This window comes from Melopsittacus undulatus, chromosome 17, assembly GCF_012275295.1.
Source record: "Melopsittacus undulatus isolate bMelUnd1 chromosome 17, bMelUnd1.mat.Z, whole genome shotgun sequence".
Taxonomy (NCBI): Eukaryota; Metazoa; Chordata; class Aves; order Psittaciformes; family Psittaculidae; genus Melopsittacus; species Melopsittacus undulatus.
In genome coordinates, this window is record NC_047543.1 from 4,542,003 (window position 1) to 4,568,279 (window position 26,277).

The window sequence follows — 26,277 nt, forward strand, 5'->3', positions numbered from 1 at the left end:
ACGTGGAGCCAGCACAGTTGGTTTTGCTGGCATGGAGAAATGTCACTGTAGGAGTAGTGTGGCTACTCTTCCCTACCACCACTCCTGGCAAAAATAAGAAGATACATTTAGGAACCACTTTTCTAAAGGAAAAGAATTCCTGGTTATCACAGTAAATCCTTATGAGGTATTTCAACTCTTGTATCAGAGCATCTTGTGGCGGGGGGGTTGGAATTAAGTGATCTTTAAGGTCCCTTCCAACCCAAAACCATTCTCTGATGCTTGTTATTCTGGTCTTAAATTTTGGAGGGTAGAGAAAAGCCTTTTTCTTCTTCCACTCTTGTGCTCTGCACTGAATACAGCTCCAGTGGAGCCAGTGATCAGGACTCCCACCTTCCAGCCTTGCTGTACAGGCGAGCTCATCTGCACCCAGTGTTCTGTACCAGAGTGAACAGTGCCTGGAAACTGCCTTTAAAACATCTCACATTCAAGACTCTGTAAATATATCAACAGGTCTTTTACAAGGTGCTCTTGAAGCTTCAGTGCTACTGGGACAGAATTATTGTGGAGCTATTTATGGTGAATGTGACTGAGAAAGTTAGATTTGTGTTTCTCAAAGATACGTATGTAGGAGAACAAGGTTCTTATTCTTCCCCTACTCCCTGCTTTCTCCTCTCTCCCTCAGGCTTTATGGGAAACGTGAGATGTGGGTATAAAACGCAAGCACCATATTCACTCCAAGATTTCAGAGGGTCATAAAGTGTATTTTTTAATGTATCAAATAACCTTACTGGGAAGTTAACTGAAATCTGTGGTCATTTTCATGTGAAATACATGTTTTTCATAGGGATATGAACAGCACCATAGGAAGTAAATGCAGCTGGGTAATGTCAGGCAAGGACAAGATGCTCAGCAGTACCAAACACAAGGTGTTTATATGTTTCTGTTCTTCCTGGAACACCACAGAGATGCTCCTGTCATCAGTGAACATCTTGTGCTTATAGAGAATTTCCTGATGCAATTTAAAGAGCCCACCTGCTATTGGAAGGACTGAGCTTTTCCATAGCAAGATTTAGTCATGGTACTTCACAAAGAAGAGCAAGCTTTATATAGCTCAGCATCTGTAGTACATGTTAATAGCATATGTCAACAGTAGACTCAGATGTCCTGTTTCCCACCCATTTTTATTAGGGAAGATTGCCTTTGAGAAGATACCACTTGAGCTTAAGATGCAAGTCCAGAAGAATCTTTCCATTAGTTATAGCTGAGCAGGAGCTGTGCTCAGCATCTGATGTAGAAACAATGACCTTCATTGTCTACATCAGTGTTCACCAGCAGCAAAATAACCCTGGTTAAAAAACATGCTTTTTGTGGGATCCTTTTTGTTCCACTCAATTCATTTATAACAGAGGCTTTGTAAAAGGTACAGGCTTGGGATCAAAGTGCTTTACAGGCCTGGAAGCCAGAGTCATTTTGAACAGGATGCAACCTCCAAACTGTTGCCTGCCCGTCCCCCCACACGCAGAGTGATGGTTTACTGTCCTCAGATAATGGCTTGGCCTGTGAATCAGCCTTACTCTTGCTTCACAAAGACCTTCATCCATCAGGAAGTCAGCGCCCAGTGTGCAGATGCCAGGACTGGAAGGATCTGGAGGTGCTGGGGAGGTGACCTTCTTGATGCAGCTTCATTCATCAGCTGCAGAAATGAAGCCAGGCTGACATCAGGAGTTTAATATTAAAACTATAAAGAACCACGAATAGTGTGTTTAGTAAAACTTCTCCACAAGATGCTGATTCATATCAAGTAACACTGGACTTTGTGGAGGAGGTAATGTTTAAAAATGGTTAGCTGTTTTAGCTGAGGGACATCAGTTGTGTGTGTTGAATTGAAACTCTGTGTGTGAGCCGAATAAAAAGGAGCTGCTACTGTGTCTTCTTTAGCAGTACCTGATGGTGCTCTAAACCACTGTAGTGACTGTGCAGTACATTGTAGTTACATGTCTTGCCTTTCAAATAAAGGCTTTTTCTCTTTCTCACAGAGAGGAAGATCCCTGATGAAGATTTCATTATATTAATTGATGGTTTAAATGAGGCGGAATTTCACAAGCCAGATTATGGAGACACCATAGTATCATTCCTGAGCAAGATGATTGGGAAGTTCCCTTCCTGGCTGAAGCTGGTAGTGACAGTCCGGACGAGTCTGCAGGTATGTTGAGACCAAGAATTGAGATAAGCTTTGCCATTGTCAGGGTGGGCTTTGATAAAGATCTTAGTAGATATCTCGATTTGCTTAGACCCTTATTTCAGGTTATCCTTTTGGGGGTTTTTTTGTGCTTGAATTTACATTCATGTTCCCAGATTCACTGCAGTTTTGAATGGATCTAATCCAGCATTGCTTGTTCATGTCAATAAATGTGCATCAGCAAAGAGTTTAGATCATTTGAGTGAGACAGCTCAAGTGCCAACAGGCTACTTCCCAAGCGTAATAGGAGGGTAGGGCCTAATGTTTGTCAGTGTTGCTTGAAAGCACCCTCTCCTCCATGTGGAAGGGTAAAATAATCCCTATCTTCATACCCCTTCTGTGTGACCCAGAGTGTGAGGCTTTGATTGTTTCAGTCTGGAGGAGTCAATGTCACACCAAGACATAATTCAGCTCAGAGAAGACTACCTTGAGCTGATGCTGAAGCTCTGGATGTTCTCTGGGGTTTAGGTTGTCCTGAAGTATTAGTGTTCTAATCTGCAGCTGGGCAGGTTTTTACCTTCAGCTTGTCCTTAGCTACTCACCACCATCCTCTGGGCAAAAGGATTGGGTTGACCTTAGCTTGTTAGCACAACTGCTTATATGATTGGAGCAAGCTGGGAATCATAATATCCTAGACTGCTTGGGGTTGAAGGGACCTTAAAGCTCCTCCAGCTCCAACCCCTGCCATGGGCAGGGACCCCTTCCACTGGAGCAGCTGCTCCAAGCCCCTGTGTCCAACCTGGCCTTGAACACTGCCAGGGATGGGGCAGCCACAGCTTCTCTGGGCTCCCTGTGCCAGTGCCTCAGCACCCTCACAGGGAACAGCTTCTGCCTAAGAGCTCAGCTCAGTCTCCCCTCTCTTGGGCAGGTTCAAGCCATTCCCCTTGTCCTGTCCCTACATCCCTTGTCCCAAGCCCCTCTCCAGCTTTCCTGCAGCCCCTTTAGGCACTGGAGCTGCTCTCAGGTCTCCCCTTCAGGAGCCTTCTCTTGTCCAGGCTGCCCCAGCCCAGCTCTCTCAGCCTGGCTCCACTGTGCACAAACACAGTGACCCAGTTCGGGCAGATCTGCTCTTTCAGCTCTTTCACAGCAGAGCTGGTTGATTTGCAGCATCACTTGCAGGGACATTCACACTGAGTGTCAGAGCCAGGAGCCCAGAGGAGACAGATGTCGGAAGGATGGGACACGCATTTGGATTGCAGCTCAGAGCTGCTCTTCAGCTAGCCCAGCTGCTCCAGGCAGACGGGGTTGTCTGCAGCTCCATAGTTCTCATCTTTTCATTATTAGCCCTTTTTTTCAGCAGCACAGAGCTGTGGAGTTCATTTTTACCGAGCTCCATTAAGCACCTTTACTGAGATTGACTAATATTTACTGAGATCCACAGGTTGATTTACTGTGGTCCTCCTGGCAGGGCACTGTGTGCTGCTTCCATCAAAGCAGGCAGCTGCTGCATGCTGCCTTGGTAACAGGGAACAGCATCTGCTCCCCAAGACACCAGGAGAGCACGGGCTGCTTTGTGCTGGAGTTCTTTGGTTTTGCTCATTAATGGAGTAGATTAAACATCATTTGGGAGAAATCTTATTTTAATTGTAGGTAAACTGCATCCCTGTGTCTTGAATCCCTCCTTTCATTGGGGCTTTTGCAGCCCTGTGGTGGTCACTGCGAGCCTGAGGTTTGCCCTCTTCATTTTCTTGGGAAGTTGATGTCTTCTCCTCAGTCTGCCTGGTCCAGCTCCATTGTGCCATTCCTCCTCTCTAGGCAGTGACTGAAAGCCCAGGATGCAAGAATTCCTTTGATGATCCTTGGTTTATGTTGTATAAGCATCATCACTGAGTTCAGCAGAATCCCTGGCCACACTATCTTGCAGCAGATAGATGTATTTATTTGGCACTGGAAGAGACCTCACATTGGTCATCTGGTTGTCCTTTCACTCTGCCATGACAGTAAAAGGGATGCCATGTTGATACATGGTGGGAATGAGGTAGGAATAACAAGGGCACTACTCAGGGTGAATTTGCCGGCCATGGTTGCAGTGTTTAGGAGCCGTGTCCTTCAGTTTTATTCCAGTCATGTTTCACACACAACCTACTTGATTATAGATGAGATTATGAGGTCCTGAGGGCACAAACTGCCACGTTGTGTGCCTGCCCTGATGGAAGAGGTCTTAAAGGAGTCTCAAAGGTGCTATTGTAAGAAGAATTACATTTACTTAATGAATAATAAACACTGCCAGCGTGAGTACCCTTTTCTTTTGTCCTTTCTTTGTAGGAAATAATTAAGCTGTTGCCCTTCCACAGAATATTTTTGGATAGACTGGAAGAGAATGAAGCTATAGACCAGGACCTGCAGGCATACATCCTTCACCGGATACACAGCAGCTCGGAGATCCAGAACAACATCTCGCTCAACGGCAAAATGGACAACACTACGTTTGGCAAACTCAGTTCTCACCTCAAGACCTTGAGCCAAGGATCCTACCTGTACCTAAAACTCACTTTTGATCTCATCGAGAAAGGATACCTAGTACTAAAAAGCTCCAGCTACAAAGTAGTGCCAGTGTCTCTGTCAGAAGTTTACCTATTGCAGTGCAATATGAAGTTCCCAACGCAGTCTTCCTTTGATCGGGTTATGCCTCTCTTGAATGTGGCAGTGGCATCTCTGCATCCATTAACAGATGAACATATTTTTCAGGCCATTAATGCAGGTAACATTGAGGGCACTTTGGAGTGGGATGACTTTCAGCAGAGGATGGAGAACCTTTCTATGTTTCTTATCAAACGTAGAGATATGACGCGAATGTTTGTTCATCCCTCTTTCCGCGAATGGCTTATTTGGAGAGAAGAAGGTGAAAAGACCAAGTTTCTTTGTGATCCTAGGTAAGCAAATGCTCTGAGAAATCAAGAGCTTACAAATGCGTTTGTCTCATACTGTTATCTGTATCATGGATGGGGTTACCTGACTTTGGTCTGTAGATCTCTGCCTCTGTACTAATCACCTTAGGTCTCTGTTCCTGGAAAGAAATAAGCACTCCCTGGGCACACAGCAGGCCCCAAGTTGACTGTCTCCCATATGGGCATCACCAGGGATGTCTTGTGTTTTGGCAGAGCACTCCTAGAAAGGGGGAATCATCCTCCCTTTCTTCAAAGATGCCAAAACCGTGTGAAATAGAGGATAAGGAGGTGAAACATGAGCGGTGTGGATGCATGTTTTGCAAATGTCGTTTTGAAAACAAGATCAGGGACAGAATCAGGCTGAAGCAGTTCTGGGCTGTGAATGCATTTGTAGTCTTCATGATAGCAGCTGAATGTTGGTTTAGCTCCCAGGGAGCAGAATTTAATCATGGTTAGATTTACGTTCTCTAAACCAAATTATCATTATAACAGGTTATCTTTGTTTCTACTGAAGAGTGGGAACAGACACTGCTGCTTGTTCCAGTGGTTTATCCCCACAAGCTTTGCTCCATTTTGGCTGCCTGTTTCTTCCAATGTGGTGATAAACATCAGGGAGACGCTCACATTCAAGGCTGTGCCACTGCTTATACCAGACCTTATGGTCATTCTGAAGGGAGGCTGATGTTATCTGCTGGAACAGAATAGCAACCTGGCTATTAGCTGTTAGCAATGCCAGGGTAATATACCACTTCAGGTTTTGTGGTAAACAGGCTGCAGGAGAATAATACTGTATAGCTCCTCCCCATGGGCATCTTCTCTGGCTTAGTAGCTTGTGCACAATAGTCCTGTCAAGCAAAGCCTTTGTAAACCATCTCACAGCAGCAGGTGCATTTATATCAATCCATGTTGGTTCTTTACTTATCCTTCCTCAGAGCCATTAAGTGCTTGTCACTATGTAATGCTTTTCCACCCTGTTTGCAATGCCTGTCTGGAGGTGTCAGCTTTCTCCCTCCCAGTCGCTCCTACCCAGCACTGGTGGTCCCTGTGGTTTTGGCTGTCCTGGCCTTTCTGCACAGGGCTTCCCAATCCTTGGTTCATCTCTGTGGCCCTTCTGTGGACCCTCTCCAGCCTGTCTGTGTCTTTTAGTAGAGAGGGGACAAACTGAGCTTCACTACTAGGAAAACAGAATTAAGGTGCAGGATGCTCACTGGTGAGTAAGGCACTTGGCATAGGTTGGGTGCTGCATGTGATAGCAATGCATACAGCTGGGCGACGTGGGGCTTTGCTTCTGTGAGTCCAGGAATCCTCCTCCATCCTCACAGCGATGAGGGAGGATGTTCTTTGAATGCCAGATTGGGAATGAAACTCAAACATGCTGCATTTTAGGGGGTTTTGCACTGAAACCAAGCATAAACCGTGTGATTTTAGCACAAATGAGCCTGTACTTCCTCAACCAGTCACCAGCAGGGATCTCTGTTCAGGTTTGGTGCTGCCTTTCATGAACATCACAAACACGTCTCTCTGCCCTCAAGACCATTCAGGAGCCTTTCAGATACCACTTTTCATCCCATATATGCCATTTCCCTTGATAAATTAATGATGACTTTAGCATGCACAAGGAACACTCCTGCTCTTTGCAGGTAGGGAATCCCTGCAGAGCTAGCTCCACTCAGCTCCATACCCCTGGTGATAAAGAAGTTACAGTGAGTGTAATGGGCTGCCACTGCCTTGAGTATGAGTCCATACGTACTGGAGGACTAATAAATATCTCTAATGTATAATGGACACTAATTGCATTATACTCTGATGGTAGATAATGAAACAGGATCCATTTCAATGATTAATAGAGAGGACCCCTTGAGATTCAGCAATTGCACTTCTCCAGATCCTCCTGGCCAGCTCTTAGGAAAGAGCTAAATGAGATGTTGAGCTCAGAGCATGGTAAACCCTTGGCAATGATTACGATAAGTGATGATCTTTCATTCTGGTTCTTCTAACAGAAGCACAGCTTGCCACTGACAGAGCTCGTAGGAGTAGCCTATGAAAATCTGCCTGCGTCTGGTTTGTTCCCAGCCAGTTGGAATTCCTTCTTGGGAACTGAGAAGACAGGGAAACTGCATGGAAACTTGCAGAAACACACTGTTCGTGGGAAGCTTTTTGACCTTGCCATGTCACTGGGTGAAAAGTCAGGTTCCTGAGGCTGGTTTTCCCCCAAGAGAAGAGCTTTGAAGTGAAATGTGGTTTTCTGAAGCTGCTTTGAATTGACTTACCCTGACAGGGTGTCCAGGTGTGAGGATGTTATGAAGGGAATTGGGATAAGGGGCCTTGTGTGCACACACTGCAGCTGGGGTAATCTTCCTTGTTTCCTTAGAAACAGTTCCCATGTCCTCCTGGGAAGGAGGGTAGATCTCCATCCTCAAGGGTTTTGGGTTAGCCTGCTGAGATGCTAACCCTCTTCTTTGAGGATCCTGTGCAAAGTAAGCACCAAGTGGCATTGAAGGGGAACACTATTATAGAATCCTAGAATCAACCAGGCTGGAAAAGCCCTTTCAGCTCCTCCAGTCCAACCATTCCCAGCAGTGCCAAGGCCACCCCTAACCCATGGCACTGAGGGGTGTGAACCCTTGCAGGGCTGGTGCCTTCCCTGCCCTGGGCAGCCTGTTCCAATGCCTGAGCACCCTCTGGGGCAGGAATTGTTCCTCAGCTCCATCTAAACCTGCCCTGGTGCAGCTTGAGGCCGTTTCCTCTTGTCCCATCCCTTGTTCCTTGGGAGCAGAGCCCAGCCCCTCCTGGCTCCACCCTCCTGCAGGCACCTGTAGGGAGCCATCAGGTCCCCCCTGAGCCTTCTCTTCTCCACCTGAACCCCTCAGGTCCCTCTCAGCCCTTCCCCATCACCCCTGGGCTCCAGGCCCTGCTCCAGCTCCATTGCCCTTCTCTGGCCCCACTCCAGCCCCTCAATGTCTCTCTTGCAGTGAGGGGCCCAGAACTGAGCACAGGATTCGAGGTGCAGCCTCACCAGTGCTCAGTGCAGGGGCACAACCACTGCCCTGCTGCCACACTGGTGCTGGTACAGGCCAGGATGCTGAACTAGTGGTAATTGTATGTTCAGGCTTACACTTGTATTTCCAAACCTGAATCTTCCTGTAACCTGTGCTGGTTTCTGCCTGGACTTCATCAGGAACTTCCATGCAGTTATTTTCCATTGGTTTACAGTGCTAGTAAAGTGTTCTGTCCCTGTGCTGCTGCTGACTGAGAGATGCAGAGGTGAATTGCCCTGGCAAGGCAGGAAGAGAGCTGTAGTCAGATACAGACCCCAGAAGTGGAATCGCTCTATCCAGATTTAAGTATCAACAGCTGAGTTACTTGTCTAGACTTGCTTTTTTGTCAGAGCAGAGAAATAAGAATGATTCATTTCATCATGAGCTAAAAGGCTAAAATAGGTCAGAGGAAGAGTGTCTGGGGAGCATTTCCTCCTGTTGACTTATGCAGGGAGCTTGGGGCAATGGGCTCACCAGGAGATGTCTCCAGTATTGACAGATAAAGCTGGAGGAGATGGATCTCTCCATGCTGCTCTTCTAACCAGGGGTTTGAGGTAGATTCATACATTTTCTCTTCATGTACAGGAAAGCTAAGGAAGGGACAACACACTCTCCATGCTGTTACCTGCATATGTCTGGCTCAATAACTAAAGCCAGAGTAAGCATGATGAGGAATGCTTTTTGTGTGCAGAAATCGAGCTGTTCCGCAGCAAAGGCTCTATTGTGCTTTGGCCTCCTTGCCATAGCACAGGTGGTTGGTTGACTGCACTTCCTCTGTGATTTACCACGGGATGGGGACAGCAGCTCATACTTCCCCTTCCACAAGAAGACCAAGAGCAGTGAGGACAGGAGTCACTGGTGTGATGATGGAGGAATATCCTGCTGAACTCAGAATGAACTGCATGGAGATGCCAAAGTGTTCTTGGGGATACTGCAGATGTGGTGTTATTCTGAAGCCCCACATACCTGTGGCCAGGCTTCCAGTAAAGCCAAATGCTTGGGTATGGGGAAAACCCAACAGGCATTTGGCATCTCTCAAAACTGGGGTGTTGAAGCCTTGTTCTCTGGGCTGATGTGGCTCTGAAAACTCCAGCTTGGAAATGCTGCAGGAGGAATCAGTACTCTGGAATAAATATCCTCTTCAGTGCACCAAAACTGCATCATGCAGTCATGGACCTTATCAGAAGGTACTTCATAACCAGGGCTATGACAAAAAGAATCATCAGGGAGAAGTACAGGTGGTTCCATCATTGTGGTGAGGGCATCTCCTCATCTCTTCCCTTCTCCTCTGCTCCATCCCTCACAGTGTGAAGGCCAGGTTGGATGGGGCTTGGAGCAACCTGCTCTAGTGGAACCCTGCCCATGGCAGTGAGTTAGAACTGAAGGAACCTAAGGTCCTTTTCAACCCAAACCATTCCATGATTCTACATCCACAACCCAAATCTGTCCCCGAATTCCCACTAAAGGCAGACTGCATGGATTGGCATGGAGCAGCAATCCAAACAGCTCTGGTCCAACATGCCGAGTTGCCATGGTTTCCAGCAGAGCTGGCTTGTAGGCATTTTGCAGTTCCCTTTTTCTCTTAGGAGGCATGCTGCAAGTGGAGACTTTCCCTACACAGAATTAATGGGTTTATGTATTCCTCAGCAAAATGGGGAGTTTTCGTGGGATGCTTAATCTGATGGACAACTAACAGTCCCCAGTGGAAAGATATGTCATTTAGAAGGCTTGTAGGAAAAGATGTCAGTGGAAATGGTACTTGTATAAATGCAGGGATACTACAAACAGCTTTAAACAGGGGGTGGGTTCTTATGATATGCATCAGCTGCTTAAAAATCACCTATCCATAGCTCACTTGGTCATTGCAGTGCATGGGTTAGTTGACTTTCTTCCTCTTTTCTATTATAAGATTCTGAAAAGCCTTACTGCTAGCTGAAATAATAGAATCACAGAATCATATATTCCAGGTTGGAAGAGACCTCAAGGATTACGTGGTCATCTGGGCAAAGCGTGACCTAGACTAATGTTTACCATAACTCATGTGTTTAAATGCTTTCCCCACATTCACATGGGATGGATTTTACTCAGCAAAGCAAAGGTGCTCTTTGAACTCAAGGTGAGGCAAAATAATGGGGTTAGGATTTATTTGAAGCCCTCAGATACTTTGGCAGAGGATTCAAACTAATGCTGTGCCCACCAGCACCTCGTGGGGATGGGGATGTCAATGGGGGTGCCTCTTGAGATGCAGCAGGGAGCAGAGCACAGCTGCTTCCAGCACTGCTTTACTGTTGGAATTCCTTCTTTCCATGTGTTTCTCATGGCTCCAGAGTGGCAGCCTTTGAGCTTTGCATGTGTTGTAGCTCATGCTGGGCTTTTCTGAGTGCCCCCAGGTCGAGGTCTGTGCCAGCACTTGATGCATCAGCAGCACCACAAGGGATATGTTGGGATTTGGTCTTCTGCCCTCTCCAGCTGTATGGCACCAGAATACATGAGGTCAGGTTTTCCCCTTGCCCCGGCTGCTGTGCAGTCATCTGCAATGTGTGCAAGGCCTGTGATGAGTTGGTGTCATTAATTCTGGTGTTTGAAGATCATTTCCCCAGCTCTCATTGTGGCAGAAGGTACAAGTGGTGGCGTAGCTGTGATTTGTGGCAGGGCTTCATCTCTACCCATAGCATAACAATGACAGTTCAATGTTTCTTGCTCTTGTCATTGACTCCTCAAGCAGCTCATAGCAGGTGCTGTATTTTTGCATTACAAAGATGAATCCATCATCGTGTCTTCCAGTTAACTCGAGGGGCAAACACAATCTGTTCACCAAGCGGTAGAGACCTGAGGGAGTGCTGACTCTGAGGATCCAGCTTTCAGGCTTCCCATCTGACTTCCTCAGTGATGGTTTCTGATTCCATGATTTCTACCCTAAGAGTACATTCTGGAATGTAACATGGGCAATAGCTCAGCAAAATGAAAGTAGGAAACTTGTAGAATCACAGACTGACTGGGGTTCCAAGGGATCTTACTGTGTATCCAGTTCCAGCTCCCTGCCATAGGCAGGGACACCTCCCACTAGACCAGGTTGCTCCAAGCCCTGTCCAACCTGGCCTTGAACAAGTGTCTGTTGCCTGTGTCTTAGATGTTAACTCTAATCTCATGCAGAAACACAGGGCTAAAACTAAACTACTAAAGCCACTGGTAGTGAGTTGGGTGCCTGTAAGGGGACTTCTCTGAGCATCAGAAGCCAATGCTAGTGTCATACGGGGTTCAGGACTGGGTGCATGCAGAAGAGAAGGAAGCTTGGACCCACTCACATGGTAGCTCAGTGTCTAGCGAGGAGGTGGATTGCCTTAGCTGCAGGTTTCTCCTCTGAGGTGTGGGCAGGGCTGCAGCTGCAGTGCTACTTGGAAGAGGAGCAGAGAAGAGACAGACTATAAATCACAACAGATGAGATGGAGAGCAGATGTGATCACTACCACCATAAAGGACATCAGTAGAGCAGCTTGTTTTAACTGGCTCATTAGACATGCAGCGTAAGCATTTGGATGCAGAGGGGGGGTTTGAATATATTTAGTGTCTCAAGTTGCTGTCCTCATAAAATCTTTCTCTTCTGGACTGTAAACTTGTGCATGCTGTTCCATTTCCACATCTACATGGAGAGGAGTAGTCACAGAATAATCCATTCTGGGGCACTGAGAAGAGGGAAATGGAGTTAATCAGAGACAATAGCAGTGCTGACCAAAGAAAGAAATGTTGCTTAACTTCTTCTTGCTATTTCATTCCTCAACTCTTTAAGACCCACTCCTGGCACAAGGCAGCTCAGGAGAGAGTAGCCCTGACTTTGTTCCATCTTACTTTTTCCATGGTCATTTACTCTGGTCAGAGCAGCAGTAAAGCACTTCCAAATCACATTCCCCATTCTTCTCTAACCCCATATATCTTAAATCACGTCAGGTTGAATGAGAACAGAACGCGTATCACTGTTGAGATCTTCTCTGTGTGTTAACTGTGTAGTCACTGGAGAGCTCACTGAAAGGTGTTGGTTTTGCCCATCCAACATTAAATATGCCAGCAGTCTTTTCACACTGCTCTTGGACAGCAAGGCTTTTCTCTGCATATAAAGTAATCTGCTCCTGGCAACCAGCAGCCTCCTGAACTGAACAGAGACAAGGGATCTGCATCTTTACTCTCTGGATCTGGCTTTTAAACTCTCATTAAGTCAGGGACTGTAAGCATTTGGAAATGCTTTTTTCTCTCCTTTATTCTTCCTTTTTTTTGTTCTTAAATCCCTGTAAGCGTCCTTTGTTACCTGGAATCTGAAGGGTGCCATCAGGGTTGTATGGTTTTCCTCTGCTGCTTCTCTTGGCAGCCAGCTGCCATTGTTTCATGTAGTGTAGAGATTCTCCAGGATCAGCTCCTGATGTGGATGCAGCTCTGTTATCGCAGATAAACTACAGACAGACTCCTCCTCTGTGATAAGCCAAGTATGTAACATAACCTGCGGCTTAGTGAGCCTCCCCTGCCTGCCTGGGGCTGAGGACAGGGGGCAAGGCTGAATTCAGAGCTTGTCCCTGTAGATGTGAACAGGACTGTAGCTGTGTAGATGCTATTGGTTTTGCTGGTGTTAAGGCACACCCTGGCAGTGACCTCTGACTTTATGAGATGTCAGAAACTGTCAAGTCCTCCATCACCAAGATGCTGTTACTCAAATTAAATTGCTCTTAAGGATAGAGCAGATGATGTTAAATGATTCCATTTCTGCTTTTCAAATGCTCAAGAGTGGTTCATGCAATGATTTAGCTCTGCTTTGCACAAATCATGGGTTTGCTGCTTTTACTGCTTTAGACTACACAAGGGCATGGGGAACGGTAATGAAGAGCTAAGAGTGAGCGTGATGACTGGATATGGGTTCTTTGTGCAGTGCTTTGGCTCCTGTAAAGCACAAGTACTCTGTCCAGCACTGCTGCAGCAATAACATCATGGTTGAAATACTAAATCATGATCAGATGTCTTCCTAAGACACTTGCTTCATGAACCCAGGACATACTGTGCAGGTCTGTGGTTCATGCATCTCTTGACACACAGCTTGAGCCTTGTCTGGACTGGACTTGGTTTGCAAGTCTAACCCATGCATCTGCTGATGTATGGATTGAGGCTTATCATCAGTACTATATAAAAGAAAGCTTGGATAATCAGGTATAGCCTATTTTAGCCTGGAAATCTCATGTTTAATGCCCAGAATGATGTGTTTCTAGTTTACAGCTGAGACATTGGGTGTTCCTCTGCAATTATGGTACAAATGCATCAGTGCAAAGAAGACAACCGCTTCATTAAAAAAGCAAGCAGCAACCATGCTCCAAAGGTTTCTTCTCCTGTTCATCAGGAATGTGTCTGCAGTTTCCTGAAGCAGCTAGAATTGGTAGCACACGTCTGCTGTGTCCTTGGTTACTGCTAGGCAGGGTGATGGGGTTTGATCATAGCTTGTCTCGCTGCAGTGAGATGTGACCTGAGGGATGGAGAGGTTCTTCGTGCCTTTCAACTTGACTGTCCCAGTTAGCTCAGCAAATTCAAGCAGGGTTTCATTCTGTAGGAAGGAATATCGTGTGCTGAGGAGCGTTCCCTGCTTTGTGTGAGTTTTCTTGTAGAACCTTAATTCCTCCCCGTTCACAATTACAACATCAGAGGGGAACTAAGGCAATAAATCAATTGTGGTGATTAAGTGATCCATCAGGAGGAGCTCACTGAGCAGGGCTTGGCCTTTCTGCAGGCTGGACAGCTTCTGAAAGCAAAGGCAGCTCTGGCTTTGTCAGAGCAGACGTTGTTCTCTGTGCTCTCTGCAGAGCTGAATAAAATATGAATACACGTCCCTTGGAAGAGCAGATCCACTGGGCACAGTGTCAGATCTCTGGAGTTTGGAATGGTTGTGTGGGATTAGCTGGAAGAAGGGAGATGTGGATGTACATCAGGGAATTTGGACTTAGGTATGTTCAGAAGTGAGCAGGACTGATTCCCGTTTACTGTTTCCCCTGGTTTTGACTCTGGTAGTGTGATTCCTTAACACCAGAGTCATTTTACACCCTTTTAAATCTCTTTTGCTCTGCTTGAGGGATAGAAAGGTATAGAGGAAGCACAGATCTGGGAGCTTCCAGTATTTTCTCCTGTGTTTCCACATGCTCCATCACACCTCTTTGGTCACTTCATTAGTGACACCTTGTCCACTTCCATCTGTAGCACAAGGGACAGGGGCACAGTGAGGGGTGTGCTTGAGGTACTAACTCCCTACCTCACCTTGCACTGTTCCCACAGTTCTGTGTGGCTCAGCTTGGGTCAGTAAGGCAGGTGTAGGGACCACTGTTGAATCCGGCATCCCATTGTGTCCATATGTAGTCTTCACTTATATTCTCCTTCCTACAGCTGCTGTACGCATGCACCAGGTTCGTGCTCTGCCGGGGCTTGGAAGGAGGAAGACTCATCTTTGGTTTCTATATACATGTACATGCACATATACACATGTATGTGCACCCCTGGCCGTTACAGGCAGCCTGTGAGAGCAACCAAAGGCTGTCAGAATGGTTCATTTTTCACAACAAGAAACCTTACATTAAAAATAGAACAATCTCTGCTGCTAAACTCTGCAGCAGTGAAGTTCAGAGCAGCTCATTTCACTGCGCTCTCTGATGGAGATGTCATTACCATCCTCTGTTAAAGAAAGGAGAAAGAAGCAACAGACAGAAAGCCTGGGCTGTTGTAGTCTGGTTTAGCACGCAGTTAACATTGACAGGTGACTGCAAGTGTTTATCAACCAGCCCAAAGCCAAGGTCTGGGTAACATTGCAAAGGGAATGTATTACACGTGAGGACTGTACTTTAGTCTGGAATAGTTCATACATCCCTTATTCATAACAGCCAAAGCCATGCATATAATTACATGTAGGTAAATACCCTGCCAGCTGCGGCTGAGAAGCAGCATAGGAGCGAACTGGAACCTGGGCTTGTGTGTCAGATGGGGCTTGCACTTCAGCTCTTGCTGCAAAGATGAGGTACATTAGAAGCTTTTGGATCTTCAGTTCATGCTTAGGATTCATGTAGTGACAGCTTCGTTCCGAGCCTGCCCAGATTGTTTTAGAGTTCTCCATCCACAAGCAAACAACAGGCACTATTTCCTCCTCTGCAGAGGTAGGGAGGGGTGGCTGCAGGGTCCCATGTGCAGCCACTCTCTGAGCTGGAGCAGAAAGCCATGGTTCCCAATGAATCTCCCCAGGAAGGGCAATGAGCTGGTGGCTCTGAATGAACTTGCACCACCAACCTTTTAGTGGAGGTAGCAGATGGAATCATTGAGTCACAGAGTCCCAGGGTGGAAGGGACCTCAAGGATCATCTGGTCCAAGGCATGACCTAGACTGGATGTTCCAGCACCCTGTCCAGTGAATCTTAATCCAGTGACTCCCCATCACTCCCCATCACTAATGGGGAGATCCTTCCCATGGCTGGGTCTCCTCAGCATTGGCTCTTCTCCAGACCACAAGTGCAGTGCTGTGAATCCGATGAGCTGTGGAGATGCACTGATTGTTCTAGAGCAGGTTCAGGTTTTCATCATCTGGCTAAAGGGAACAGGTAACATCAAGCGGTTGCCGCACTCCTTCACTTGCAGCTCTGTTGAGCCACACTCAGGCTGTTGTGTTTCATAGTCACTCGTTTCCTTTCGACCCATTTCTCCTTTCCATGGGCATTCCTGGAGCTTCATCAGTGTAATGAGCAAGTGCATTTATGTCTCTCCTTTCAAAGGCTGTGACCTGAAGTTCTCCCACTCCAGCGATAGGGAGCAAAGAGAGGAAGAGTGAAAGAAAGGCAAAGCAACAAGCTGTGGGTAACTTAAGGTGCTACAATCACTTCCAAGGCCCTTCTGTTTTCTGAGCTTTTTATGTTTTGTCCCTTCTGTTGCTGCTCTGTGGTTCTCACACCACAGATGCATGGAAATCAGTGGCACTGCCCTGTGTGCAAAGGCATCGAAGCTACATCTTGATGGGCAGAGTCACCATCTGGAGGAGCTCCTCCTTCTCCAGTGATGGGAAGCGTGGTGCTATGGGATCCTGCCATGGCATCTAAGAGTGAAGGGTCTTATCAGTGCATATAAACATTTCAGACAACAGTTTATTATTTGCATTGATGGTGCCTCTATACATTTAATGGCGTTTTGGAGAGAGGCACAATAGAATTACTCACCAGTGTATTACATGTAATGGGATGTGGTGCTCTTTCACCTGTCCTGGGGATCAAGTCCTACCTGGAAAGCAAACTTTGGGTTTCATCCCACTCCTCCAGCAGGCACATGTCCATGTCCTATCAGTACCACAGGGTCTGGCAGAGCATCATTGAGCATGGATTCAAATGAATCCATGTATCATCGGTCCAAAAGGAGGCTCATTGGCAGAGCTGGGGGGAGTCCCTCCCAAACACCTGGCCATGGCATTGCAAGTCTTTCCCTTCTCTTCTGAGACATGAATCATTCTCCATGGATGTGGATACACTGCAATAATAGCCACCGTTGTGAACACTGTGAACTCGATGTTTGGCCAGCCTAGGTACTTCTTTGCTTTATGAACTAGTGATGAGCTTGGAACATTCCCTTGTCCTTAAAAGCCCTTTTAAAGCCACAGCTGGTATCATGTTCTATTTTCTTTGGCTGGAAGGGGTTTGATTGCTTTTACGTGTAGTCCCATTAAGTTCCAGAAATGAAGTGGATTAAAAAGTACTCCTTTGGGAATAGCCAGAGTCTTAAAGAAGAATACAGGTTTATTGGCAAAACCAAGCAAACCACAACACCCCAGACCACGGAGGTCCAAGCATGGAGCTTTGGTGGCCTCCTTCCCTGCTTGCTGCATCTCCTGCTGTTGCATCCATAGAATTAATAGAATCCCAGACAGGTTTGGGTTGGAAACAACCTTAAAGCTCATCCAATTCCAATCCTCTGTATGCTTTTATACATTTATAGCTAGTCCAGGTTACTCTAAGCCTCGTGTTGAGCACTGCCAGGGATGGGGCAGCAGCTCTAACAGAGGTAGTTTGCATTACTTCACATCCTTTCACTGTGTCTTGTGTGTGTGTGTGCAGAGAATCAGCTTCTGGCATCTTTGGGAATCTTCAGCCATGTTAAATTTTGGGAATTCCAAGCTGGAAGTCTGTGTGTTTAACAAATGTCAGTAGAAATCACCATTAGCAAAGGAAGTTATTGCCTCTTTTATTATGCTTTGCCTTAACCAGGGCTCGGTGTAGCTCAGTTAATTTGCTTTGGTTGTCAACCTGGCACCTCAAGCCAGAAGCATCTTTAGTACTCGAAAAGCTGGAGAATGTGCTTAGGAGGAGTTGTACACAGAAATAAAAGTTGCTTCACTCTGCAGGACTTGTCAGAGGGTAGAGAATGTGGTTGTCATGTAAAGAACGTGTGTGTTCAAAGTGTGGCTATGTTAAATAGGTCATTTTCTAATGATCTCAGGATTGATGGTGTGCATTCCAGGCATCATCCTCCAGATCTCCTCTGCAAAATGACAAAGCACTACATGAAATTGTACCACTGCTGTTGTAGTTGGGGGTTTTGAGGTATCACTGATCACCAGTAATACAGGATGCAATTAGTTGGTGTTGAGAATTAGCCTAGCTCTGTTTCCTAAAGCATTTCCTAATGTTATCCCAAGTTGTTTTGTTGCTGTAGCAAGCAAATCCTAATGTAGGCTTTCTTCTGATTTCAGGAGCGGCCACACATTACTTGCCTTTTGGTTTTCCCGTCAAGAAGGGAAACTGAATCGACAGCAAACTATTGAACTGGGACATCACATTCTCAAAGCACATATTTTTAAGGTAAGAAAAATGAACGTGAAGACTTATGCTAACCTCCTCCCCACTGCCTGTAACCTGCCAGCTCTGGCAGTGTTCAAGCTCTTCCTGTTTTCGGGTTGCTGTAAGAACTATGATTGCTTCAGGCTGCTGAAACGTGTAAAAAGGGCTTTAGAAAATTGGGATAGGAGAAATCCATGAAATTAACCCATCCTTCAGACTGTGAATTCAGCTGATAGCCTCCTTACCTCAGACTTGTACCCTAAGAGGTTTCTTCCCATGTAATCTGTAACATTTAGGTTGTCAAGAGAAAATGTGGTTGTTATTATCCAATGGCTGGTCCATTTTACTCTTCACACAGACATTTAGGACCTGGAGAACTGAAAAGCAAGCTTCAGTGTGAGCAGCAATGCGACGCATAAACTAAGTACCATTCTAGTGCCAGTTGGCCCATACACCAGAAGGTGGAAGTCATAGAATCACAGAATCCCAGACTGGTTTGGGCTGGAACAGACCTTAAAGCTCCTCCAGCTCCAACCCCTGCCACGGGCAGGGACCCCTTCCACTGGAGCAGCTGCTCCAAGTCCCTATGTCCAACCTGGCCTTGAACACTGCCAAGGATGGGGCAGCCACAGCTCAAAAATGAGGCTGTATTTTTATCTGGTCCATATATGATTTTACAGACTGAAAAACCTTATATCCCTACAGCAGATAGTTACTGCCTTGTGTCGGTCATGTTGGTGTTATTTATTGAGCTCCCTATGCCTAATCCACCAGCAGGTGTAGTAGCAAAGCTTGGGAAGGCAGTGGTTGGAACCAAGGGGGAGGAACCCCAAATCAGCACATTACCCCCTCAGTGTATAATACTGAAACTTAAGAGTTCCATTCTCAAAGCCACATTCAGCAGTGAGTTTCCTCTTCAGCTGCCATTTACGTTCTAAATCTGGTTCCAAATCTTCACACTTCCATAGCAGAAACACGTACTAGGGTTTCAGGCTCTAAACAAATGCCACTTTCCATTAAGTGGACAAGTTGCCCGTAGATTCCACATTTAATTGAGCAATATTTACAATAGGAGAAAATGCCAATTAGCATATGGCAAATATCAGCCAAGCCGTCTGTTTCACATCATCACTCGGCACAGTCCTTGCAGGACTCATATGTCTCGGTGACAGAGAAGCATAACAGCATGTTGTTTAGAAGTACTAGAAAGTTTCCAAAGGGTTTGGATTAGCTGGATTAAAAACACTGGAAAACTCTGTCTTTAGCTTTTCCTTTATTCCTGTTTTGAACAAGTGTTTCCTGAGGTTTGCTGAGTGAAACAAAAGCTGTATTAGGTGCTGAAGCATCAAGCTTCGTGATGCTTGATGAGCATCAAACTCATCAGTGCAGCCCACGTTTAAGATCTCAGAAAAGGATTTCCAAGAGCATGGGCACAGGTCCCCATTCCTGATGTTCCTGACTGTATTTGTTTCTGAACAAACATGGTTTATTCCGTTCAGGCTTTTCACTCAGCCTGGTGTTTTGCTGCAGCCATTACCAGGATGGCCTGGGGTTTCTGCCAAATAGGGAGCATGTCAGGTCATCAGTTCAGTGTGCTTCTCCTGAAGTTCTCGTGTTATAATAGCAGCTTTCTGCAGACACAAAGAGCCTGATTTTGAAGGTTTTTATGTAGGCCTGATGCCATTGGAATTCCATTTAATGTACCCATCATGAAGGAGAGGGTTGGAACAGAGCTAAAGCATTTTGGCCAGCCAGGGAGTACTGAGAGCTGGGTTTAGAGACAGGCTGTGATTAGTGCAGAAAACTTGTTTGTCCTTCCCCAGTCCCTATTAGTTCATATCCAGGGATACCTTGTGCAAGGTAATGTTGGGACACTCAGAATTCCCAGGTGTAAAAAAGCAGTGATGCTCAGACACAAGGTGATGACCCAACACGCAGGTGGTAAGAAGCTTTCACACTCCCCTCTTCCCTTCATGGCTGAGATCTCCTAGGTCCTATCCAGGACAAACACAAACAACCTCAAACAGTTTGGGGACCAAAACCCCCAAAAGTACAACTGTTTTAGTCTTTAAAAGCAATTGCCAGTCTTAACAGGAGCATATGGAAACCCAGCTTGGAAAGCCTGGCATGGAATGAAAGGGCATGATGAGAAATGTGCAGTAATGATACAAGAAGACCCGAACTCCAGGCTGATGTCTGTTTTGCCTGTCAACCAAAGGGAAGTCTTTTAATTTCATCTTAGTTAGTTCTAATGCCAGTAATCAAGAACTAGGTGTCCCTCATCCCCCACTGCTGGTATTTCAGTTTGATGTTACATCCAGCTGGGGTTTGCATTTCCTGCAGGATTCAAAAGGGAACTAGGAAAGCAATATATGACCTGTAAAAGGAGAAATAGAGTCATAGAATGGTTTGGGTTGGAAAGGACCTTAAGATCACCCAGTTCCAACACCATGTGCCATGGGCAGAGACACCTGCCACCAGACCAGGCTGCTCAATTAGCACAGATTTGTTTCAGTATCTGAATGAGAATGGTATTGAATGTATTTATTCTTGAAAGGCTAAATGTCACCTTTTATGTCTTGCACTGATATCTATGGGTATGTATTCTAACGCAGTGGTAAAGATTTTTATAGCTTATATGATTATTCACAGATGGCTATTCTGAGAATACATACTATTTCCCTTGATCTTGATAGTGACTCAAACAGCTTAGTTCTGGGTTTGGTACTATTATAGCTATTTTTAAGTTATTTTAACCATTGATTAACAAATTGGGTTTCCATTTGCCCAGTTGTACTGAGTTAATTTAATAGTGGCCTCTAATGTCCTGCATTGTGTCATTTCCAAAGCAGCGTTTAATGGTGGCTGAAATTCCTGAGCTCTTTTTCTGCCTCTCTCCACAAGCAGATATTTTTCTCTCTTTAGCTGCCTGAATTTTGAAGGGAACGAGCACAGGGAGCTGTTATTTATAAGAGCTTGTCTGATCTGTTGCTTCTTGCCATGGTAAAACGGTTTCAAGTGACAAATGTGTTGATGGCTGGTGCGATGCTTCAGAGTATCTTTCACACGTAGGTATTAGAGGTCTGCAACTGAGTCCAGCAGTGGGCTTACATGATGATTCCTGCACATCTTCCTTTAGAGGAGACAAATCCCTCCTTCTGCTGCTGGTTTTCCCTCCAACACCCCACACCATCCGTGTCAGTCTGGCATACAAAAGTGAGATGGGATCCTGCTGCTTTGCACAGCTAGAAATGACCACACAGCATTGCAAGGAAGATAGAAATGAGGGTTTGCATATCAAAACAGGATTAAAAATGTCTGCAGAGTTTCCATGGAAACAGCAGGCTTTACTGGTAAATCGATGGCAGAACAGTAACACAGAGGATGTACCCACATCACACCATGAAGCTCATTGCTGGAGTTGCAAACCCCATCCCTCACCTCTTCCATCCAGCTGTTTGCTCCCATCTGTCGGCTCCAGAGCAGTTCTGCTCCTTCAAGAGGAGGGAGGGAAGCCTTCTATATATTACATATAGTGTGATCATGAACGTCAACCAGAAGGGTTGGAGACAGTCTGGTGTGAGGTAGGGGAATACCATTCTAGGCTGAGCTTGAGACTTCCTTAGTTAATCTTATCAGGAGCAGGTATGGTCATCTTGTGTAACAGTTTGGATAATAACTTTGTGAATCAGTTCTGCCAAAATAATGTGTTCTTTACTAAAAGAAAACAATGAAAAGAAGCCTGCTCTGCTCCTTAGCATGAGACTGAGTGGGTTTGGGTTACTCACAGTTTAATCCTGCCTTTCCTAGAGGGAGGAAATGGCTACCGTACCTTTGCAAGTTATTTCCTATAGCTGTTAGTGTCTTGAAACTCTCTGAAGTCCAGAGACCCAAAAGGATCTACCCTGTGTAACTGAGCATGTTTGTAAGCTTGGATCTAAATCATCTTTTCTCTTTTAGGGGCTGAGTAAAAAGGTTGGGGTATCTTCCTCCATCCTGCAAGGGCTTTGGATCTCCTACAGTACGGAAGGTCTTTCCATGGCTTTGGCATCTCTGAGGAATCTTTACACCCCAAACATCAAGGTACTGAAGGAGGAGGAGAGCTGGGTGGGGTGGTTCAGAACTCACACAAGAAGCTCCCAGTTCACTGTAGCTGCCTGCCTATGGCAGTGCTCCTATCCAGGCAGTGCTGGGCATTCCCATGAGCTGGAGAGAGCCCACCAGTTCAGTTGGGATTGTGCTACTGGCTGGGATGAGCCCTCAACTCTTCTGCTTTAACCAGGGGTCTCCTTTTCATTGCAGTGAGTGAACAGGGAAGTTGTGCCTGTGCGGAATGGTTCACTTGAGGTTTTCCTCCCCAGAGCTGTGGGATGTGAGAACTGGCTTTGGAATTTGACAGCCCCATAAAGGGCTGTCACAGGCACTGACTTGGAGGCGACACCAAACTCAACAGCACGTGCTCCTGTGCTAGCTCAGACACTTCATGCCCATTTGCATTGTGAGGGTGAATGTGTTTGCTTAAGTGACTTCCTCTCTATAGCAGAAGGGATCTCAGACAGTAACACAGGCTTCCTGCAAGGAAGTTTACCCCAGCTCCTTCCCATACAGGCAAGGTGAGCCTGGGGTCTGTCCCCATGTCCCTTCCTTGCCACTCTCTCCAGCAGCAGATAGAGCCTGTTCTAGTGCAGCCATGTACAGAGGGAGCTGTGCAAGCCTGGCAGTGCAGCAGGACAAGCAAAGCCATCCTAAGAGAGGATCCCACAGGAAGGATGGTCCATTGAGTTATTTAAGGTCCATTCTCCTGTGAAAGATGCTGTGTCCCCAGCTGCACCGTGGCTGTAGTGACTTTGTTCTGCACCCTTCAAGCCACTTAACCAGCCCTCAGGGGAAGGATTAAACTCTTTCTTCTGCCTAAAGTGGGACCATATATTTGGCAAGTGTTTCTACTTAGCATTTTAAGTCCTTTGCTGTTTGCTTGGAGATATGCACTGGGCCCTGCTTTATGTTCTGCCTTTGCCCTGACAACAAATCAGTGTCTCTCCATAAAGCCCACCTAACAGGAGCTCTTCTTTCCCTCTGCAGGTCAGTCGGTTGCTGATTTTGGGAGGTGCAAACGTGAATTACCGCACTGAGGTTCTCAACAACGCCCCTATTCTCTGTGTCCAATCTCACCTGGGCTACACTGAGATGGTGGCTTTGCTCTTGGAGTTTGGGGCTAATGTAGATGCTGCTTCGGAAAGTGGCCTCACTCCCCTTGGCTACGCGGCTGCTGCTGGGTTCCTGAGCATCGTTGTGCTGCTCTGCAAGAAACGGGCTAAGGTGAAGTGATCACATTCCTCTAAAAGCTGATTTCAACTGGTCCATGTTGGTGCAAGGCAGGGCACAAGCTGCAGGCAGGATGCGTGATGCTTGCTGTAAGGAATATCCTCCAGGATTCTGCTTTGCTTCTGGTCCTTGAACCTCATGAGGTTAAAATGCCAACGTTGCTCTTGTGGCACGGGGCATTCTTGAGATGCCTCCTTGAGACACATTTTCCACACACTCCTCTTAGACTGATCCCAGAAAAACACCCTTTGTTTAGCTTTGTGGTGAGTGTTTGGAGTTTTAATTGTATAGCATGAGTCAAGCTTCAGTATGTTGTTGAAGAAGACAATTGCACTGATTTTTGAAGTGGAGCCTCCTGGAAGCAATTTGTGGTTGCTCTATATGTTTAGCTGCAGTTCAGAAAGCAAAACATGGGTTTTTATGGTTCTGCTATGAGTCTTGGGATGGCTTAAGGACTACAGTTAAATCCTGCCATGTTGTCTGTAATAATGCAAGGACAGTATGAAAAAACAAAGGAATTCTGCCTTTGTTGGGATATTTTGAGATGGGTGACTCCCTGGCACTCCTTGGCAAGAAGCAGCATTCCAGCCCAGAGAAGAGGAAGATTTAGGCTACACAATGAAATGTAAATGTGCTGCCACTCGTAGCTTTCCTTGGGTATCCCTAATTATATTGAGGAGATAGCCCCAAACCAGCTGGGTTTGGTTTGAAGGCGAAGATGTTTGATTCTTGCATAGAAAACAGCGACACTGACTGCTGCCTGGGTTGAGAAATGTTAATATATTAGTTATATTAATCTGTTATAAGAAATATCTCTCATAGGTATTATATCACTATAAAATCAGTAGAATATCTTGATATAATCATTATTTCTCCTAATAGGAGTAATGAGAAATAATATGGTGCAGAGCATTGCAAGGGTTTGCTGGCAGGAGGACAGTCCCTGATCTGCCTGTCCTGTTTCTCCAAGGTATTGGGGTAGGACCTAGAAATCCCAGCTGATGTATTCAGGCATTGAGTGAAAACCATGCCCTGTCCTGCAAAGCCAACCAGGGAAGTTCCACTAGGGCTGCCAAGCACCAAACTGTTTCCAACTGATTTGTGCCTGCCCTGGGTTCATGTCAGTGCATTCGACTGCAGGCTGAGGCACTTCTGTGGCTCTGCAAAGCACTGGTATCTGGAAAACAAGCTGGTTTTCCTTGTGTGGATTTGGATGAAGGCGATGAGAGCAGTGTGTATGATTTCAATCCCTGGGAAACACAACTTCAGGACATGAAGGGGAAAAATGCTTTTGCAGCCATTGAGTCTGCAGGCAGCTGATGAAAGCTGAGGATTTAGTGGTAACTTACCCAAAGCAAACACTTGTGGCCAAGAGGATGCCTAAGCCTGGGGCAGAGTTCTTTGGGGATGGTTGTTTTCTGGTCGTGGAAGGGATGATTGACCAGAAAAATGCACATATACTGCACATGTGGCAGTATTTGAATCCAAGATGGAAACTCTGAGGAAATGAAAGTATTTTGCCTGTTTAATTGTGTTTTGTCATCTCTTTTCAAGGTGGATCATTTGGACAAGAACGGTCAGTGCGCTCTGGTTCATGCTGCTCTCAGAGGACACTTGGAGGTGGTGAAGTTCTTGATCCAGTGTGACTGGACCATGGCTGGGCAGCAGCAGGGAGTGTTTAAGAAGAGCCATGCCATCCAGCAGGCACTGATCGCTGCAGCCAGCATGGGTTACACCGAGGTAAGAACTACCAGCACAGCACTGCCTCTGTGGGGTGGGAAACCAAGGTTTGGTTATGTTTGCTAGCCAGAGCATTGACCAAAGAGGGTCTTGGAGGTGGATCAATAGCTCTGTCCTACTCTTCCTCCCCTTCCCTTCCCAGGCAGCAGGGTTCACAGATCCTTGGCAATCCCTTTGATCTGGGCAAGTGTCCAAGAGAGGAAGCATAACAAGCCTTTAAGTTGTTAGAATAAACCTTTAAGCAGAGCTGGATAAACAGCACGCAGCTAACACTGCTCCTCTAGTGCTGTTAGGGGAGTGTGAGACCATGTAGCTTTGGACTGTATGGCAGGGAGGAGGGAGAAGAGCCAAAGAGCTTCCTCCTGTCACGTTGATACAGATTTGTGATGTAGGAAATGATGTATGGAATTGCTGAGATTGGAAAAGAACTAAGATCAGAGTCCAAGCATTAACTGCCGAGTCAACCACCACCACCGGTCCTTCAGCAGAGCCCCAGCCCACAGCAGCCCCTTCTCCTTCTCCATCCCTTGAAGAGGGGTTTCTCTTTATCCAAATACCTCACTTTGGCTTCACCTCTTCCCAGAGGCACATCCATAGCATGTGTCAGGTCACTGCAGCAGGATAGACGCAGTTCTAAGGACCTGACACTACACAGGCTCACCATGGGCGCTCATATCAAGACACTTGGATGGCTGTGGGGTTTTCCTTTATCAGGTTCAGTGACTGATCTCTTGTAGAATACTTACTTGAGCTCAGGGTGCCAGGCAAAGGCTGTTCCTTTTCCTCTGTGTATTCAGAGCAGCTCCTGTTAAGATGTCAGCAGTTTATATATAACACGTTTGTGAGCTGACATCTCGTTTGGTTTCAGATTGTCTCCTACCTGCTCGATCTTCCAGAAAAAGATGAAGAGGAGGTGGAGCGAGCCCAGATCAACAGCTTTGACAGCCTGTGGGGAGAGACAGGTGATTTCTGTAGCTGCTTCTTGCATGTCAGTGTTTTGTATTTATGGGCTCCCCATCACCTGATGCATCCTGAGCCCTGGCATTGATTGGATGAAGGGAGAAGGATCAGTTCCTCTGCTTTGTTTTCAGGTACCAGGGTGGAGCTTGCACTCAGCTGTTAAATTACCATTCATTTTCCTAAAGCTTGGCATTATTTAGCACCTGGTAATGAAACAAATGTTCTTTTGTTCAATACTGTATGTTTATATGAATGGGTATAAAACAGATACCCTGCTTTCCT

The 26,277-nt window shown here is 46.2% G+C and overlaps 1 protein-coding gene across 1 annotated transcript in view; it reads left to right on the forward strand.

The window, feature by feature from the left end:
* Positions 1 to 26,277, forward strand: part of TANC2 (tetratricopeptide repeat, ankyrin repeat and coiled-coil containing 2) — a 210,615-nt gene that overhangs the window by 162,981 nt on the left and 21,357 nt on the right. The window contains exons 14-20 of the mRNA XM_034070068.1: positions 2,019 to 2,185; positions 4,487 to 5,094; positions 17,883 to 17,991; positions 21,931 to 22,053; positions 23,053 to 23,289; positions 24,850 to 25,035; positions 25,904 to 25,997. Of these exons, the coding sequence (XP_033925959.1) occupies positions 2,019 to 2,185; positions 4,487 to 5,094; positions 17,883 to 17,991; positions 21,931 to 22,053; positions 23,053 to 23,289; positions 24,850 to 25,035; positions 25,904 to 25,997 (1,524 nt within the window). The remainder of the gene's footprint in view (positions 1 to 2,018; positions 2,186 to 4,486; positions 5,095 to 17,882; positions 17,992 to 21,930; positions 22,054 to 23,052; positions 23,290 to 24,849; positions 25,036 to 25,903; positions 25,998 to 26,277) is intronic.